The sequence below is a fragment of the Glycine max genome, chromosome 13, assembly GCF_000004515.6.
Source record: "Glycine max cultivar Williams 82 chromosome 13, Glycine_max_v4.0, whole genome shotgun sequence".
Lineage (NCBI taxonomy): Eukaryota > Viridiplantae > Streptophyta > Magnoliopsida > Fabales > Fabaceae > Glycine > Glycine max.
The window spans coordinates 23,314,565-23,333,396 of NC_038249.2; the positions used below are offsets into that span (position 1 = coordinate 23,314,565).

At 30.4% G+C, this 18,832-nt stretch overlaps 2 protein-coding genes across 2 annotated transcripts; both read right to left on the reverse strand.

Moving 5' to 3' along the window:
• Positions 1 to 6,507: 6,507 nt before the first annotated feature.
• LOC100526993 (uncharacterized) lies at positions 6,508 to 7,944 on the reverse strand. The gene is given in 3 exon segments (NM_001250064.1): positions 6,508 to 6,749; positions 6,870 to 6,935; positions 7,632 to 7,944. Coding segments are annotated over 3 exon segments (390 nt in total). The 5' UTR covers positions 7,851 to 7,944; the 3' UTR covers positions 6,508 to 6,644.
• Positions 7,945 to 12,356: 4,412 nt separating this feature from the next.
• On the reverse strand, positions 12,357 to 15,307 carry LOC100500098 (uncharacterized). The gene is made up of 3 exons (NM_001249843.2): positions 15,049 to 15,307; positions 12,669 to 12,734; positions 12,357 to 12,560 (listed from the first exon to the last, which is right to left on the reverse strand). Exons 1-3 carry the CDS (start codon positions 15,265 to 15,267, stop codon positions 12,456 to 12,458), a joined length of 390 nt encoding a protein of 129 aa, NP_001236772.1. The 5' UTR covers positions 15,268 to 15,307; the 3' UTR covers positions 12,357 to 12,455.
• Positions 15,308 to 18,832: the final 3,525 nt, after the last annotated feature.

An 18,832-nucleotide genomic window follows, 5' to 3' on the forward strand; every position in this document is an offset into this window, starting at 1 on the left:
TTATAATAATTAATTTCATTATTTTTATAAATGGTAACTTGTATCCAATTAATTTAATTTTAATTGAAAAATATATTGAATACTATTAAAAATGATAAATTATATCACAATTAATTTGATTACTTTTAAAAAAAAAGTAACTTACATTTATAATTAATAAAAAAAATTATAAAACACAATGAAAATACGATTTTATTGTACTCTTTATCCAGAGGTCAAATGAAATCATATTTTTATTGTGTATCTAACACAATGATAAGAAAAAGGAGATACTAGTAAGAGAATGGGGAAATAAGAAGGAGTTGGGTGTTTGAATAGAGGTAAAATGGTTTTTATAGGGAGTGTAGGAACCAATAGTAATTTTGATAGAATCAACATCATATATATATATATATATGAAACCTAAAAGAATGTCAAGAAAACATTTGTCACACCACACTAAAACAAAGTCAACTTTCACAATCGTATTCGAAGCATATATCATTACCAAATTAGTAATTGGATATGAGTCCCTAGTGGCTGAATTCAGGATCTGAAGGGGAGCAAATTATTTTTAAAAAATTAATAATATTTGTTATTATGAAAATAAAACATAAAATAAGATAAAATATATTTTGTCTCTTTAAAACTTTTAAAGTTCAATATATTTTTATCAGTTTTTCATCTCTCATTCAAAACGTACCACTTTTAGTCCTCAAAGTACTTTATATAAAGTGTTATTTAAACCATTTTAAGAAACAAAAGTGATCTAATTCAAAATTAGAAGATAAAAATGGACAAAAAATTTAGAGAAACTAAAAACAAACTTAAAAAATTTTAGAAAAATAAAAAATATATTTTATCTTCTAAAACAGAATGAAATGTCTAACCAAATAAGTATAAAAAGAAGAAGAAAAATTACTAAAGAAACTAGTCTATAAAAGGTAAAAGTTGATGACAATTAAAAAATTAAAGACAACGGCTAAATAATAAAATTAGAGGGGGGAAATTGACAACACAAAAAATATCATAATGTTTTTCACAAAGTAAGGGGGTGCAGAGTAATTAACATGTAGGTTCACCAGTAGGCCCACCCCTATTTAGCCAAATGTTAGAACTTGCAGTTGTTTCTAAAGGTTTCAGTCTTTTAATCATTGCAGAGACTACACCCCGCTCCTTCTTCCTAAGAATTGTTCTTCAAGTGGATATGGGTCCACCCCTATTTAGCCAATTGTGAGAAATTTCAGTTGTTTTTAACTATTTTAGTCTTCAGATAATTACAGAGACTACACCCATTTCTTCTTCCAAAGAATTATTCTTTCATCCCAAGAGAAACTCTCTTCCTACATACTTTTTATGCCTTGGAATAGTGTTTGCACAAAGACAATTGTACCCTACCCTACACTACATAATAGTAACATTGTATTAAAAGTTTGAATCAATTTTGAAGAAAGTTTGTTCAAGTTCTGTTAAGAAAATAAGTGTCAAAGTAGAAAATTTAATGTGAAAACCAGTATTATGAAGCAGTTTAGGATTGTGACTTCACATGTACTCCTTTTCCCCAATTCTAATTCTAATAAAATTCCTAAAAAATTCAATTGTTAACACCTCTTAAATTTGCAATTAATAATTGATTCAATTAAAAATGATGTTTTCCCTAATTTAATCCGAATTAATTCAAGGCAAATAATAAACTCAGAGAGAGATTGATTAAAATAGATTAATCCACTAGAAATTCATACAATAAATTTGATCATGTAAATTAAATGAATCCAAATTTATTCATACAATAAGTTTAATCATGTAAATTATATTAATTGGTGTTTTCTAGGAAGGTAACACTCACTTGATGGTTGACAGGGACAACAAATCCACAAACCTATTAAAGTGGAACTAACTTTTTTTCCTTTATTATTTAAATATCTAACTTTTAATAAATATTAATTTTTTTAAAACATATATACTATTTTTATACATAAAATTGGAATTAATTTTTAATTTAAATGATAATAACTTTAACCATTATCATAAAAACAACAAATACATAATTAGTTTTACACAATTTTATTTTAGTTATCAACTTAATCATTATAGTAATAATAACAAATATAATTAATTTTACATAATTTTATACTAACTAACTGTAATTATTATAATTATAACATATATAATTAATTTTTCACAATTTTACTTTAATAAACTTAAAAAAAAAAAATTATGTACATGAGAAAAGCATCAAGAAATGGTGAGGCTCAGACCCCTTCATTCGTCCCTAAAATAAGAACCGTCACTTTGGAGGACAGTGCCGGTAGAAGAATCAAGCTAATGCTTTGGTCTCAGTTTTGCCACGTGGAAGCAGTGGCGGAGCCGGAGGGAATGGGGTGGTCTACGGTGGCCATGACCACACCAAGGTTTTTAGAATCTTTATATATTATGTGTATAATATAATTATCTCTTGGCCCCCTCCCTTTGCTATATGAGTTTTCTTTACTCTGTCATTTTTTCATCCTATACATGTTTTACTTTTTAGGTTTCTTTTTGTGGGTTTTTCCATTAAATAGAGTTTTCTCTTTTTTTGCGGGGGAGGGGATTTTCACATGAGAGTTTTCTTTACTTTATTCAAGGCTTTTGCATCCAGTATTTTCTATTTTATTCTATTGTCTAGTTATTAATTCATTAGCATTTGTATCCTGTATGTTTTTATTTCTTCTTCTTCTTTATCTTGTTTTGTAACTTTTGCATCCTGCATTTCTTTATTGGGAGTATTCAATATTTTTTTTGTCAAAATTGTAAATTTGGTCCTTTATTTTGTCTCCAATTTTAGATTTTGTCCCCCAATAAATTAATTTACAAATTTTGTCTATTTATTTATTAAAATCAAATAATATTAGTCTTCAGGTCTTACAATTGGACGTTGACCGTTAATAAGTAATATTGACTAACACATGTGAACGCCTTAAAACCTACTATAGTGAGCTTTTCTTAGGAAGACTCCACTTCAATTTTGATATGCCTCTTTTTATGTATTTTTTTTCTCTAAAACAAATACTATTCATTCTTTCTCAAATATCATCGCTAATTTTAACCGTTTCAAGGGCAAAATGGTTTCCTTCCTCACCACAATTGGACTCCAGCGCCTCCCAATCCCATGTTGCTAATGGTCAACGTTCAATTGTAACTTAGAGAATCAACATTATGTGATTTTAATAAATACGAGGACAAAATTTGTGAATTAATTTATCGGAAGACAAAATCCGAAATTAAAGATAAAATGGGGGGATCAAATTTATAATTTTGTCTATTTTTTTTATCATTTTTACTTATTAACTTATTAGTTATTAACTTTCTTTCGTAAATATTAATTAAAATATTATTGATATCGGTAGGATTAGGTTCCCACTTAAAATCCTACAGGTACTTGCTCTTTTTTGAAATTTTTGGGATAATATGTTTTAATTGTGATAAAATTTTATTTTCACTAAATTTAATTGAAATTTGTTGCATCGTATCAATTTCTATAAATTTTATATTCATATATTTCTTTTAAGTTGAAACGAGCCTAAGAAGGAAACTATTTTCATTTTTTTAAAAGAGGAAAAAAAAAGATAACAAAGAAGAACATGTGTGTATAGTACAATTGAACACAAATTCTGGATCCGTCCCTACATGGAAGGAACAGAAGTGGAAAATCACTTCAACAATGGAAGGTCTCCCCTGATTTTGACTATAAAATATGTTAAAATCAATGTTTATAATTAGGAAAAATCAATAAATATCAATTCATCTTCTAGGCTTAAATCCAGAAATACATGAGACACACGTGGATTCATAAAGGGAAAACAAGCTTATGCTTCAGCTGAAGGGACCTAGTCGACTGAGGACTAGTGTGCACCAAGAATGTTAGATCAAGGATCTGCAGCAGCTCAATGGAGTTGTGGTAAAATTCAAAGCAATATATGATATAAAAAACAAAGGTAACATTCTTCTTAATGTTACAAACTCTAGGGTGAATTTTATGAGGAGAGAAGCAAACAACTCACACTCTAGCTAAAGTATCAATGTTTAATGCTTGTAGTCAATCTTTGATTAGCAATGAATAATTTTAACTGTTGTTTCCTTCAAAAACAAAAAACAAAGGTGATAATATATTTTACCTATGTTGGAAAAGAATTGGATATGCTAAAGATGCACCGAACCAATTAAATGTACAAGAAAAATCGTAGATTAACATTAAGGTGAGCACTTAAAGATTAGATAATTTACAAATTTACGCCGCCATTTTTCATTAATAATTTTGTAGTTGTATTTCTAAATATTTTATGTAACTCATAAAAAGAAACTAACTATGCAAAAGGAGACATGATCATATACAATACTCATTTCATTAGCACCAGAATGTTATACATGACCTCATTGTTATTACAATACTCAATAATTAATTTTAGATATATATTAAAGTAGTTTTTTATTTATTTCATATCACGATTTTAATTTAATGGGTTATTCTATATTTATTGAAGAATTTTAGATACAATTTGCATTTATATTTTATTCAATTCCATGGTTACCAAATAACCAATTTTAAAATTAACGTTAATTTTAATTTAATCAAAAGATATTTGTTTTTATATTTGATTTTATTGAACAATTACATTGTTACCAAATTTCAAATTATATATATAGAGAGAAAGAGAGGAGTGATCAAATTACAACTTAAATAATTATTATATTATATTTATAATTTGATATCTAAAGTGATTTTTTATTGATATAATTTCTTTATAAAGATAAAGTTAATCTTTTTATAGCTTCTTTAAAAGTATTTATTTATTATAAATTTTAGTATTATAAAATAAACTTTGAACCTAACTTTTCTCTCAAGGCAAAATTTTCACTAAATTAATAGGAATAGAATAAGATAATCCAATCCTGTGAGTATACTGAATAACTGATTTTAATAAAATAAGATAATTATTCTATTATATTTTTATTTTATTCTAAATATCTCTTAAAAAAAATTGTAAAACTTATCGGTGACTAAAATAGAAGTGATTTTGAATATCAATGGAAACTCTGTCCATTCAGAAAAAAGAAAAAAAAATCAAAGGAAATTGTTATCCCATAGTTATTTGTGTGATCCCATATATATATATATAGCCTCTTCTGTTCTTACATCAATAGTATTCACAAAAATGTCTTCTTCTTTTCACACAGGAGTTACTCCTGGAAACTCTGTCGTGGGTTCCGGTGAAGACTCGCATGCGATTCAGGTGTGTTTCCAAGTGGTGGTGCTCTCTCGTCTTCAATCCTACATTCGTTAAACTGCATCTTCAAAGGTCCTCGAAAAACACCCACATCCTAGTAACTTTCGAAGACCAAAACATCAGACAAAGACAAAGCATGCTCTATACAAGGACTACTCGAGAACCCATCATCCACTCTTGGTTCTCGCCTATTCAACCACAACAGCTATCTCTTGGATGTTTATAATGGATTGGTTTGCCTTTTAGAAACTTTCAAATTTGAAGAATTCTCGTTCACATTTTGGAACCCTGCCACAAGGTTCATGTCTGATGAAAGATGAAAGTGTCGAAAATATTTTAACTTGCTCGGCTTTTTCCAGTCAGCATGGATACGCTTGAGTCGGGTTTTGAATATCAATGGAAAACTGTTGTTAGTATCAATGATTTGGTAATTTTTTCATACGATTTAAAGAAAGAGAAACACAAGTATTTGTCGACGCCAAACAGTCTCATTGAAGTCCCTTCTGACCAGCCTTCTCTTAAGGTTTTGAAGGGGTGTTGGCGTCTTTTTAACCATCGCAGGAAAACCCATTTTGTTGTTTGGCTAGTGAGGGAGCTTGGAGTTGATAATTCTTGGATTCAATTGTTGAAAGTAAGTCTTGACCATCTTCAAGATCTTGGCTATCCGCGCTTTCCAACCTAACCTATCATGTGATTCTGTGCATGTCTGAAAATGAAGATGTCATGTTTTGGCAAGCTGCACAATCCGCAGAGCTGACAATAAATTTATTATGTACATCAACGGCAAAATTGTCCTTTGGTCGAATGATTATATTCAAAGCTTGGTTGCGCCATATCAAAATTAAGTTATCCTTCATTTGCTTATTTGAATTATTGTTAAATGTAAGCGGTTCCAAAAAGTTTAATTGACCTTGATTTATGTTAATTGGTTATCATATTTCTTTATTATGTCATGACATCATATATGTTTGTGGATTGTGTTTCTCTTGGCCACTATCATTTGGGGTTCCAGTCCTTCCATGCTTCCACAAACGCTTAAATTCAATTTTACATCAAGAGGATACAAAAATAGGTAGAACAACCTAATTAAATCGGTTAAAGTCAGATCAACCTCAGGACCAAACGTATGATTATTTCACTTTTACTTTTAGGACTATTTCAATAGTTGTAATGGCCATATGATGCTCTAACACGCCCAATTACTGATTTCAAAAAAATGAGATGCGGGGTAAAGATAATGAGCAACTGGAGAAAGAATGTAGTTCATAGAGAATAGAAATCAAGGGGATAGATATCAGAGAGAATATGATACAGATTCTTTTTTTTTTTTGTCGCATGAAAAAAACTTAGGCTAGTAACTGCGATAGCATGACCAGAATCAAAATTACAAATAAATTGGACTCATTCCACTTCCACGATCTCATCCAAAGCATAGTTGTTTGTTGATACATTGGCATAGTTGACTTTGTTGAATCGAACCACAACAGGGTAGCGAGTGTTGGGGTCCTGCACAACAAACACAAACCACGATAAAACAGGAATTGACTTTGCATAATGCATGGGATGGTAGAAAATTGAGAGAGTATTATACTATTATTGCCTAAAAGTGAGTTTAGGGGCACTGACCTGATCAACAGCAACCACTGAACCAGTGCCTTTGTACCAGTAGGATTCCTTCCTAAGAATCTTCACCTGTTGATTGCAAAGAAAAATTAGAAACTAACCCTGTTGATAAACAGCTAGCTCAAATGAATGAAACAGACAAGTTTCATCACTGTCCTTTGTTCTTACACATTCTATAGAGAAATGCTAACAACAGACTTTCTAGCATATGATCTTGAATATATTCTTCTTTTATGCTGAAATTCATTAAAAATCATAAAAATTGTACAGGTCTCACTTATTATTCAATAAGTTTGACATAAGATTTTGTAATTTCTATTCATTTTTAACTAACAAGTAATAGAAAGAGTGTTAGAAGAAGTATGTTAGTATAACTCACTCCTCTATTCTGAATTCTCCCTCTTAAGCTTAAATTTGAACCAGAAATCAATAACGCAGCTACTTATACCCAGGACTCAAACTTCAGATCACTAGTCAAGCTAAAACAATTGTTTATAGTTTGAAAAAAAGTTTTAGTGTTTAGTTTGAGAAAATCCAATTTCACTATTTACTATATAAATCTTTGATGACACAAAAGAATAGGAAAATAAGAGGACATGTTTATAACTAGACATTTTCTCATACCAATTCTAATAGGGAGCTAGCCTAGTATATTCACAGACAAGCAACAACTATTAAGGATCATGTTCATGGGATAAAAGTGAATTATTCTGCACAACATGAGCAACAACCACTTCTAAAAAGTTGAGTTTTGAAGTAACTCACCTTAGCACCTCTCTTGGGGCCAATAGGTGGTGGTTTTGGCTTTGCTTCAGCTTCAGCTGGAGGGGTGGTGGTTGCGGGTGCCGCCGCTGCAGGCTCGTCTGAAGCCCTCACAAGAAGCCTAGAAGCGTGGTTCTTTGTGTTGAACAAGACCACCCTTGAGTTTGTGGTGGAAGCTGCAACATTAAGAGACAGCACAAACCCAGATGCTGCTGAAGCCATGATGATTTCTTCCTCAAACTCTCTCTGTGTGTTGTGTTGTGTGTCTTAGGTTCTCTCTTGGGTGATCTTAAGCGTGGCAAAAGGACAAGAGCGTCACAAGCACTCAGAGGCTTTGAATAAAAAATGGGTTTAGTAGTTTGGCGAATTATCTGATCCCCATAAGTGTGCATCAATCGTGTCTACCACTAGGCTGATGCCACTTGTGAACCATATCCCATTCTATGGATAATGTTATTACAACTCATCCTTTCGTAAATCCCCGAGTCAACTCAGTTAGTCACTCGGCTAGGCAACCAAACTTGAAAAATTCGAAATGGGCCATTCAGACAGCAAAATTATATTCGGACACTCTTTAGTAATACAGTTCTTATTAATTATTTTCATTTTTCACACATCTCACCTTTTTTAAGTTGACTTACAAATCCGATTTTGATTCAAACATTTTACGTTAGATTTTTTTAGTGTTAGGATGAAGTCCAATCCAACTCATTCAAATTCATTTATGTACTGATTCTAATTTTTAAATTTGGTTCCATGAACTCGACCCATTTTTTTTATCTAAAAAAAATAAAATAATATATAACATTTGACACATTGGGTACCCAAAACCATTTACAAAAGAGAGAAATGTACATACATAAAAACACTGTCACCAAAGGTATTGGCAGCCTCCCCCCGCCCCCAATCGGATCATATCACCTAATGCACACCAAGATCAAGACTCAAGCATATGAGCCAATGATTTTCATAATGGCACAAACAAAAAAGTATTAAATCATAAGGCATTTATATATGCTACAACATGACTTTTTGCACCAATTGACCCTCTGTATTTTAGCCCAACCAACTCACTAACCGTAAATAAATGCCATGATCCTTGCATGCCCACACCGGTCATCAATTTAGCTTTCTTTCTCCCTAATCTTCTCTGATCACTGTAGCACTTTAAGGTATTGTTGAATGTTGAGTTGTCATTGTGAAAAAGTAAAAAACCTCTGCCTCCATCAGATTCTTCAGCCAGAACCAAACAAAAAATATGATATCTAGGATCAGTTTGCTCCTATGAAATTGTCTTTTCATACATTCCACGCCACCGAAGACCAAATCACCATCCTAACTTATCCACCTCTTTTTTGAAGTCATGGATCCCTAGTGTTGCAAGAAATGTGAGGCTGTTGATCTTGGCTGCACAGCATACTCACCGAGGCATAAATAGCATTCTGACCATATAGATTGCATACAAGGGCAAAGAAAGAAAACATGATCAGCAGAATCGATGTCTACATTGCAGAATATACAATTAGGTTGGTCTACCAAACTATCCTTGTAAGGGAGCCGGTTTAGAACTAAGTGTCATACAAAACACCGCACTTTGGAAGGGACATTCAAACTCCGGATTTTGGAGAAAAGATCTTTTGTTAGACCTTCCTCACTTACATCAAAGAAAGTTCCGTATGTTGATTGGACAGAATAAAGGCCATTCAAATCACCATCCCAAATCCAAGAGTCTTGTCATTGGTCTAGGCTTATATACGGTAGTTTTCCAAACAACTCGGCCACTTTTTCCTCCTCCCATGCAAACAAAGCTCTCCTCCAAATCATGCTCCATCTCCATTGGCCATTTGTCCAAGAGCTCATACTATGTAAATTCGCATTTTGTCGGGATGATAAGTAGTAGAGCCTTGGGAATGTGGTGGCTAAGGGTGAATTTTTCAACCATATATCATGCCAAAACCGCACCTTTTCGCCACTCCCAAACTTCCACTTGCAATCAGACACAAATCAATTAGATGCCTCACTACCTTCACAAATAGAACATAAATCCTGCCACCAAATTGATGAAGTGTTTGATACACTACCATCCACCAAACCCTTTCACCCCCTCATACTTTGATTCTAGAATCTTTACCCATAAGGCATCGTGGTTGAAGAGATTCCATCTCCACCTGCCTGGTAAAGCCTCATTGAAATAGCTAAGGTTTTTGATCCCCACACCTCCCTACTCTTTAGGTCTACACACCTTCCTCCAACTCACCCAATTTATCTTCCTCTCAATGCCATTGTCCCCCCCAAAGGAAATTTTTTTGTAGCTTCTCAATTGTTTTCACCACACTCAAAGGGCACTTGAAGAAGGACCTATAGACTAAAGGAAGAGTGGAGATTACTAGATTTATCAAGCACACCTGACCACCCATAGACAATGTTCTATGCTTCCAAGAGTTCAACATTGTTGCAACTTTGTCCACGATTGGCTTCCAAGTCTCTACCCTTCTAGGATTTTCCCAAATAGGAATACCGAGATACAAAAATGGTAGTTTGGTGATCTTACAATTCAAAATGGTAGCAAATCTCTCCAAAGAATCATCTTCAACCCTTGTATCCCCTAAGTAGCTTTTGTGAAAATTCACTAAGTCCCAGTATAAGTTCAAAGTTTCTCAAGATGCTTTTAGTGGTGTAGACATTTGATAAGGTTGTCTCACCAAAAAAAAAGTGTCATCGGTGTATTGGAGAAGATTCACTTGAGTTTTGTCCTTTCCCACCAAGAAGTTAAAGAAGATGTTTTTCTCAATGGCTTGCCTCATCATACCGCACAGACCTTTGGCCACAATATTAAACAAAAAATGGTGCTAGGGGATCACCTTGTCTAAGATCTCTTTGTGTTTGAACTCTATTGTTAGACTCTCGTTCACCAGCACCGAGATAGAATTAGATAATAAAACAAGATCTAATCCAACCCACACGCTTATCATTGAATCCCAATCTTCTAAACATGTAGAATGAGAATTCCCAATTTACACAATTATATGTTTTTTCACAATCAACTTTGAAAAACAAGCATTTTTTCTCTCTCTTCTAGCTTCCTGAATCTTCTCATTAGCTACCAAGGCACTATGCAATAGGTATCTCTCCCCTTAAAAAAAACACTTTGTCTGTTATCCATCACCCCATTCATCTCTCTCTTTAATCTATTTGCTAAAAATTTTGCATGTATTTTGTACATGCAACCCACCAAAGATATAGGTCAAAATTCACAGTGGTTTTGTGGTTCATCAACCTTTGGAACAAGAGTTATAAAAGAAGCATTAGTACCTCTAGGTAGTGTTTAATGACGATGGAACTTGACAATGAATCTCACAATGTCATCCTTCATGGTCCCCCAAAAAGTCTTCAAGAAATTGAAGTGGATACCGTCCAATTTGGAGCTTTTTTGGCTATCACAGCCCAAATGGCTTCCATGATTTCTTGATCCTCAAAATGATCAACAAGCATTTGACTTTCCTCCTTCGAGATGCAATTGAATGTTGCATCATCTAACTTTGGTCTAGGACAAAATATTTCATTGAACTTGACCCGTTGACATGTTGCTTAATCTCCTCCTCCTCCTCCTTCTAAGCTCTCGCCGCACATGAAATTGAAAAGTAATTGAATGATATACTAGGTGTATGTGCCCGCGCTAGTTGGATTTTCATGCGTTGAATATAATAGAATGTGAACCTAGAGTTCTACATTATGTATGATTGCTTGCTTCTATAGTTCTATTTCACTTTTATTTTGTAAATTATTTTAAAATTTAAAATAAATTAATTTTTTTAGCCGATGATTCAATCCAAACCAACTAACTCATTTGTGAACAGATTGGTTGGATTGTGTTTAAAAAAAATTACATAAAATCAACCCAACTCAACCAAATATATTAAATTTTGACAAAAATTAACTCAATCCTACCTTTGAACATCCATAATTTTTCATTCCAACTCGCTTTACACCTTCTATTATGTGACATATTACATCTATCACTAACCTCTACCTTTTCTTTCTTTTCTCTATCTCTCTCCTCCCTCTACCCAGTGTCAACCTTGGGGGTTGTTTTGATGTGCGAGTGCCCAAAACATATATTTGTACAAATAAAAATCAAAATACAATTGAGAAAAGAGAACGAAGTAAGATTGACTCATAAAACATAAATTAAAATACAATTGAGCAACTCAGAGTGCTGAATTGAAATTCAGTCATTACAAAAAGAACAAAAATGAAAACAAGAACTTAACACAAGATGGAGCAAGAGAAAAATCCATGGAAGTACTCCGTTGAAGATCCACATTCATACCTAGAGCAAATCGCTTAAAAAGTTCCAAGAACTCAAGACTTGGACTCTCTCTCTCACCAAGAACACACGAAAATTATATTTTGGGAAAATTATATCCACATTTTTTACAGTCGTAATTTACATTTCTACTTCAATCTAGATTTTTACAGTCCTAATTTTTATACTCACATTTTGTTATCCCTTTGTTCTTTCTTGAGGGCATCACTCATCAAACGCATGAGGAGTGTTTCAATTTTATTTTTAGGTCAATTTCAATAGTTGTAATGGCCATAGATTGATGGCTCTAGCAACATGCCTAGTAACTGAAATCAATAAAACAAGACGCGGGGTAGTCAAAGATTATGAGCAAGTGCACACAGAACGTAGTTCATATAGAATAGAGATCAAAGAGGTAGATAAGAGAGAGAATATACAGATTCTTTTTTTGTGACATGAAAAATCCTTAGGCTAGTAACTGCGATAGCATGACAAGTATCAAAATTACAAATAAATTGGACTCATTCCACTTCCACGATCTCATCCAAAGCATAGTTGTTTGTTGATACATTGGCATAGTTGACTTTGTTGAATCGGACCACAACAGGGTAGCGAGTGTTGGGGTCCTGCACAACGAACACAACAGGAATTGACTTTGCATAATGCATGGGATGGTAGAAAATTAAGAGGGTATTATGCTATTATTGCCTAAAAGTGAGTTTAGAGGCACTAACCTGATCAACAGCAACCACTGAACCAGTGCCTTTGTACCAGTAGGATTCCTTCCTAAGAATCTTCACCTGTTGATTGCAAAGAAAAATTAGAAACTAACCTTGTTGCTGGGCAACTAATTTAATACAAATTCCAACTTTCACGGGAGTATTAGATTGAGAATCTGTATTTCCTTTGGCATCAATTTTTAAAAATAACATTCTTGTAGGAATTTGTTTAGTTATTTTCTCACAAAATTTTTCCCATGGAGACATGGAAATCTTTACAGAGTTAAAATTTTCTTTTATTACATTAAAATATCATATTATTCTTATTAGATTAACTAGCTTAATTAGCTTAAAATCTCATGTCTTAAGGTATTAAATTCACATTTTATAATCTATAGGAATAATTTTTTATATTATTTTAAAATTTTAATATATTATTAATTATCTAGAAAATATATTTGTAGAAAAAAATTTAAATATATTTTTATATATATACATGCTCTAAAAAATTGTTATTATTGGAAGTGTCGTCCTAGGTAAAATTTCCTTCACTTTGGTGATGTTTTACATGTTTTATTTTGACTTTCTTTTAAAAAAAATAATTTAATATTTTTTATTTTTTATAAATAATGATCAAAAGATAAAAGAAAATAAATAAATAATGATTTTCTTAAAAACTGATTACATACATTAATTTTGTTCACGTGAAAATTTATATAAGAATATAAAAATAATTTTGATATTATGTGTAAATTTTTTCACTTAATTTCATAAAAAAAGTTCATAAAAGAATACAATTCAAAATCGGTTAAATTTAACATGAACAATAAAACAATCCATCTTAAAATTATTGGATTCATTTTAGCTCTACCATTCCAAAGAATGAAAAAAAAAGAGACAATTTGCCTTAAAAAATATAAGTTAAGCAACATTTCATATTATATACAAACACTCAATGAAAAATATTGATTGAATAATCTTTCCTTAAAAAAATCATCTCTTTTTTTTTCAAGGAAAAAAATAAATATTTTGTATTTTATTTAATTTTAATTCAATTATGATTGTTCTCATTTTAAATTAGCATAATCAAATCAAATTTACGGAATAACATATAATGAATGTTGTAATTGATTGCATTTAATACGAAGATATATAATCATGTTTAATTACAATAAATTATCAAAAAAAATATTACCATAATTATAATGATGATTTATGATTTGGAATAAAAGAAATAAAACCTAATGGAATACATTTAATGCTAAAAGAATGAATACAGACTTCACGTGACATGATTAAAGTAATATTACTATGATAAATAATTAAAGTAATTGAATTTGATTTCCCAAAAACATATCTAAATACTCACAAAAATATTTATGACGAATCAATCATACCTTTTAACTTCTTCATTTTAATAATAAGATATTAGAAATTATAAACTTAATTTTAAAAAATAAAAATAAGATATCATTCTTCAAAATGCATTAAAATATTGAGTCAATTTCAATAGGATTGGAAATGCATGTTAGCAAAAAATGAAACATATTTCATTGTTTGTCTAAATATATACACATATCAATGTGTGTGTAATTTCTTATCTAAAATAAATTAAAGATAGGTAATTCTAATCTAAATACTGTTTCTATATTCAAAGACATTTTATTATTATAAATTTTAATTATATAAAAAAAAAACAATACTTATACTATGACTAAAATCCTTATTTAACAAATATCTATGTCAAATTACCTCAACTAATGCTTTTTAGGATTCAACAATATGAAATTAAGTTTTCTAACTCTGTATAATTAGTTGTAATTTAAAAAATAAATGTCCATTAAATAATTGTGATACATAATATCAATATAATTTCTACTTTCATGACATATAAAATTAGTAATAATTAAAATTTATTCCATTCTCTTCCACCATTAATGTAAAATTTAAATTTGTGATTGATAGGATTCTTAACTTACGTGATTTGCAATAATGGGAATGATTTCCCTTAAAAATCTTCGATAGTTCTGATACGACGACATTCAAATTACATGAATTTGGATGGGATTTACATGCAAAGAAGGTGAGAGAATTTCATTGGAGAACTTATTCTCTTTAATGATAAGAGATAAGAAGATTCACTAATTAACCGTTATTTAGTTTCTAATAGATTTTAAGCAACAATTACTAGAAAGAAAATTAGGAGTGTAGTTGTAGCGGTCACTCCTCTATTTGAATTCTTCCTCTATATATATTTGTAACAAAGAAACTCATCTATTTGGATGACAAGAAAGAAAATGAAAATAAGAGGACATGTATGTGTATATATATATAGCTATTTTGCACAACATGAGCAACAACCACTTCTAAAAAGTTGAGTTTTGAAGTAACTCACCTTAGCACCTCTCTTGGGACCAATTGGTGGTGGTTTTGGTTTGGCTTCAGCTTCAGCTGGGGGTGTGGCGGTGGCAGGTGCCGCCGCTGCAGGCTCATCTGAAGCCCTCACAAGAAGTCTAGAAGCGTTGTTCTTTGTGTTGAACAAGACCACCCTTGAGTTTGTGGTGGAAGCTGCAACATTAAGAGACAGCACAAACCCAGATGCTGCTGAAGCCATGATGATTTCTTCCTCAAACTCTCTCTTTGTGTTGTGTTGTGTGTCTTAGGTTCTCTCTTGGGTGATCTTAAGCGTGGCAAAAGGACAAGAGCATCACAAGCACCCAGAAGTGTGCATCAATCGTACCCACCACTAGGGTGCTGCCACTTGTGAATCATATCCCATTCCTTTGGATAATGTTATTACAACTCATCCATTTCTAAGTCAACTAGGTGAGTGGCTTGGCTACTCACTCCCCAAAGCAACCAAACTTGAAAATGTGCTGAGAATATACTCTAAGTTATTATTATTTCAAACACATGTTCTCTAATTAAAATTATAAAATTTAAAACAAAAATCATTAAATTCATAAAATTTTATCTTTTTAACAAATTTTAATCAGTTCAAAAGAGTCAAAAGAACGTGTATTCTATAATTTTTATTGTTATTCATACGATTGTAAAAGAGTATTTGTTTTTATATTCATTCGAGATTAATTTCTTTTGGAATATTTGAAGGCATTCAAAGTTAGATTGCCCTGATTTTTTTTCATAAATAAGAGTTTGGATTCAAATACTTGATTTTTTTTTTGTCTTACGCAATAAAATAAAATGCAAAAGGTAATTTAAGAAATTAATTAATTTTTTATTGAGTCTATAAAAATTAATGTTATTAATTAATTTTCTTAATGGATGTAAATTAGTTTTCTTTTGTTTATATTTTAATCTAAACGAAGTACTTATAATTACTTTTCCAAGGAGACAAGTAGAAACTCAAACAACTATTAAATACGAGATATTGTATTTTTCTCCTCGATCAACACCTTAGAATTTGTTGGTTACCAATTTTATTATAACATCTTTAATGTCTTTTTTAATTTCTATAAATGTATTAAATATTTCAAGACAATAGTATTTATTGGAGGAAAAAATAAAATATGTTTTTTATTGCTAAAATATCAATCTAAATGGAAAAAGTATTTAGTTTTCCTTTATATAAAGTATTTCATTTCAATATTTGCCATTTAGAAGGGCATTTGATACAAGATAAATTTTTAGTTTATCAGGAATCTATATATGATTATTAGTAAACGAGCTATATGCTTATATACGTGAGTAGCATTTCTTTAAATAATTAGAAGCCCAAATGGAGGATATCCTCGACTACAAAGATTTGTATCATTCTTTGCAAAAGGAAGGGGCCAAGTTTGGTGTTATTGGAATTTGATGAACAAAAAAATGTTGAACAAATATCTCAATGGACACTTAGTGTGTCTTTCATCATGTGGCACAAAAATCAATTATGTACATGTTATGAACAAAACTAAAGTCTATATATGAGAGAAAGACAACCCCGAATAAAGTCTTTAGGATTTTACGATAATGAACCCTAAGTATAAGAAGACTCAGAGTATTTCCAAATACTTGAGTGATTTTCAAGGATTAGCAAATTAACTCAAGACTTAAACTTTCTTACACTAAGAACGCACAAGAACAAAAAAAAAAAAACGGTGAAATCAAGCAAAGTCCTCTAAAATGGGCCTAGAGCATATATTTATAAGTTACAGTATTTGAGTCATCGCTTAACATTAGGGTTCTGTAATGAGTGTTAACACAGTTTATCTCCTTACCAGACTTCTTTTTTTCACCATTGGAAATCCTTGTAACTGAAAATAGTTATGGCATTTGAATAAGTTAAATGTAGTAATCAGTTTTTTGAGTGTGGTAACACGTTGGGTGTCTCATCGCTAGACATTAAGTTTGACACTTGGCAATAGAAGTGTTTTCCCTATTTTTCTATCATTTTCAATCATTTTTAGGTATTTACACAATCTATAATTTCAAATTAACTATATTTCCAATATTTACTGAATTACACTAGTTTTTTTTATTATTTATGTGTAATTTCTTATTATTATTTTATTTAATTCTATAAATTGGTTCAATTAATGAATCTTCATCAATTGAAGATTCATCAAAAAACCCAAACTTAAATATTTGTTTCTCCTCAAACAAACAAAAATTCTAAAAATTTTCAGCTAAGAGAAAAAAATGGTTTTTATTTTATATTTTGGGTTGAAATGTGGTTAAAGATTTTAAAAAATAGGAGTTATTCAAGCTCAAACGGGATTATCAAGGGATATATTTATCCTCAAACTAATTTTTAAAAAAGGATCCTGAATAAAAAGTTTTTAATTTGAGATTGCAGTGAAAATCACAATGGAATTTTCTATCATACTTTCCAATAAAAAAAACATTTGGCTTTTGATTCCTTTAATCACTACCCTAAATTTTATCCTGTTGGTGAATTAAAATTAAATCCAGCCAAACTTTCTACCCCGATGCAGAATTTGTATCATACTTAAAAGAAAAAATATATAGTATTCAAACATTGGATTGATTTTGAAGAAAAAAAAATCATTTGATCCGATCATTTTGATTTTTTTAATTCATCAACTAATTGATTTTGTTCAAAACATTAATTGGATGAGACCAGATATAATTTAAAGTGATTTGGAATGGATTTATTTTTCATTTTAATCATAATTTATTTTTAAAGAAATATTAAATAAGTGATAAGATATATAGTAAATATAACAAAATTTAATTTAAAATATTAAATATTTAATTTATATATCATTATGTAATTACATTCATGCATCTTTAATTCAAATATTTAGTAAAAATTGATTTTTAATTAAATATATTTTTTATAAATAGGTATAAGTTAAATCAATTTTAAAAATTAAATCTGAAATTTAATTCAATCCCATAAAACATTTCATTTTTTCTAATTTCTCATCTGTTTGATTTTCGATTTATTCGGTATTCAGTTTTTTTTTTTTATCAATTGTTTTTGTTTCTCGCTGGATTGAATTTAGGAACATTGCTAGAAAAATATATTGTAAATTACACTCTACCTCTTATGTGTTTTTTTTCAAATTATAGCTGAAATCTCTTCATTTTTGCATCTTACAAAGAATTCCTTAATTATTTAACTTACAATATATTCAAATTTTCTCTCTCTTAAACATCATTTAATAAGAAAATAGACACATATTAGTTACATAACTTTTAATAAAAATGTATGTCTAAAATATATTCATTTTCTCCTTAACTCCATAGAAGACATGACATCATTTTCAACTTGAAAATATTTTCACACTCTTTTTTTTTCTTTTTTCTCTAATGGGACATGAATCTAGCTTTTTGTTGGACGTGAACTACTTTCTTGATATGCATATGTTAACACCTTTCTTTCTTCTTCTTTTTTAGTCCAACTTTTTTATGCGTGTTGGATCTTTTGGTTGCTACATTTTTGTTGAAGTTGTTCCAACAATGCCTATTGATTGAATATGGTCATTTATTTCAAATTTTAGTGTTTTGCAAATGCATTTGTGTTTTTAACTCCTTTCTTTGAAATATTATTTTTGATGACTAGGTATTTGATATAATGTCTTAATCAAGAGTTGTATCTTATTCAAGTGTGGACAATAATGAAGTAAGAATCAAATATTAAAGAAAAAAATTATTATTGTCTTAAAGTCCATTCACAAGATCAATTATTAATTTGTTATTGAGTATTT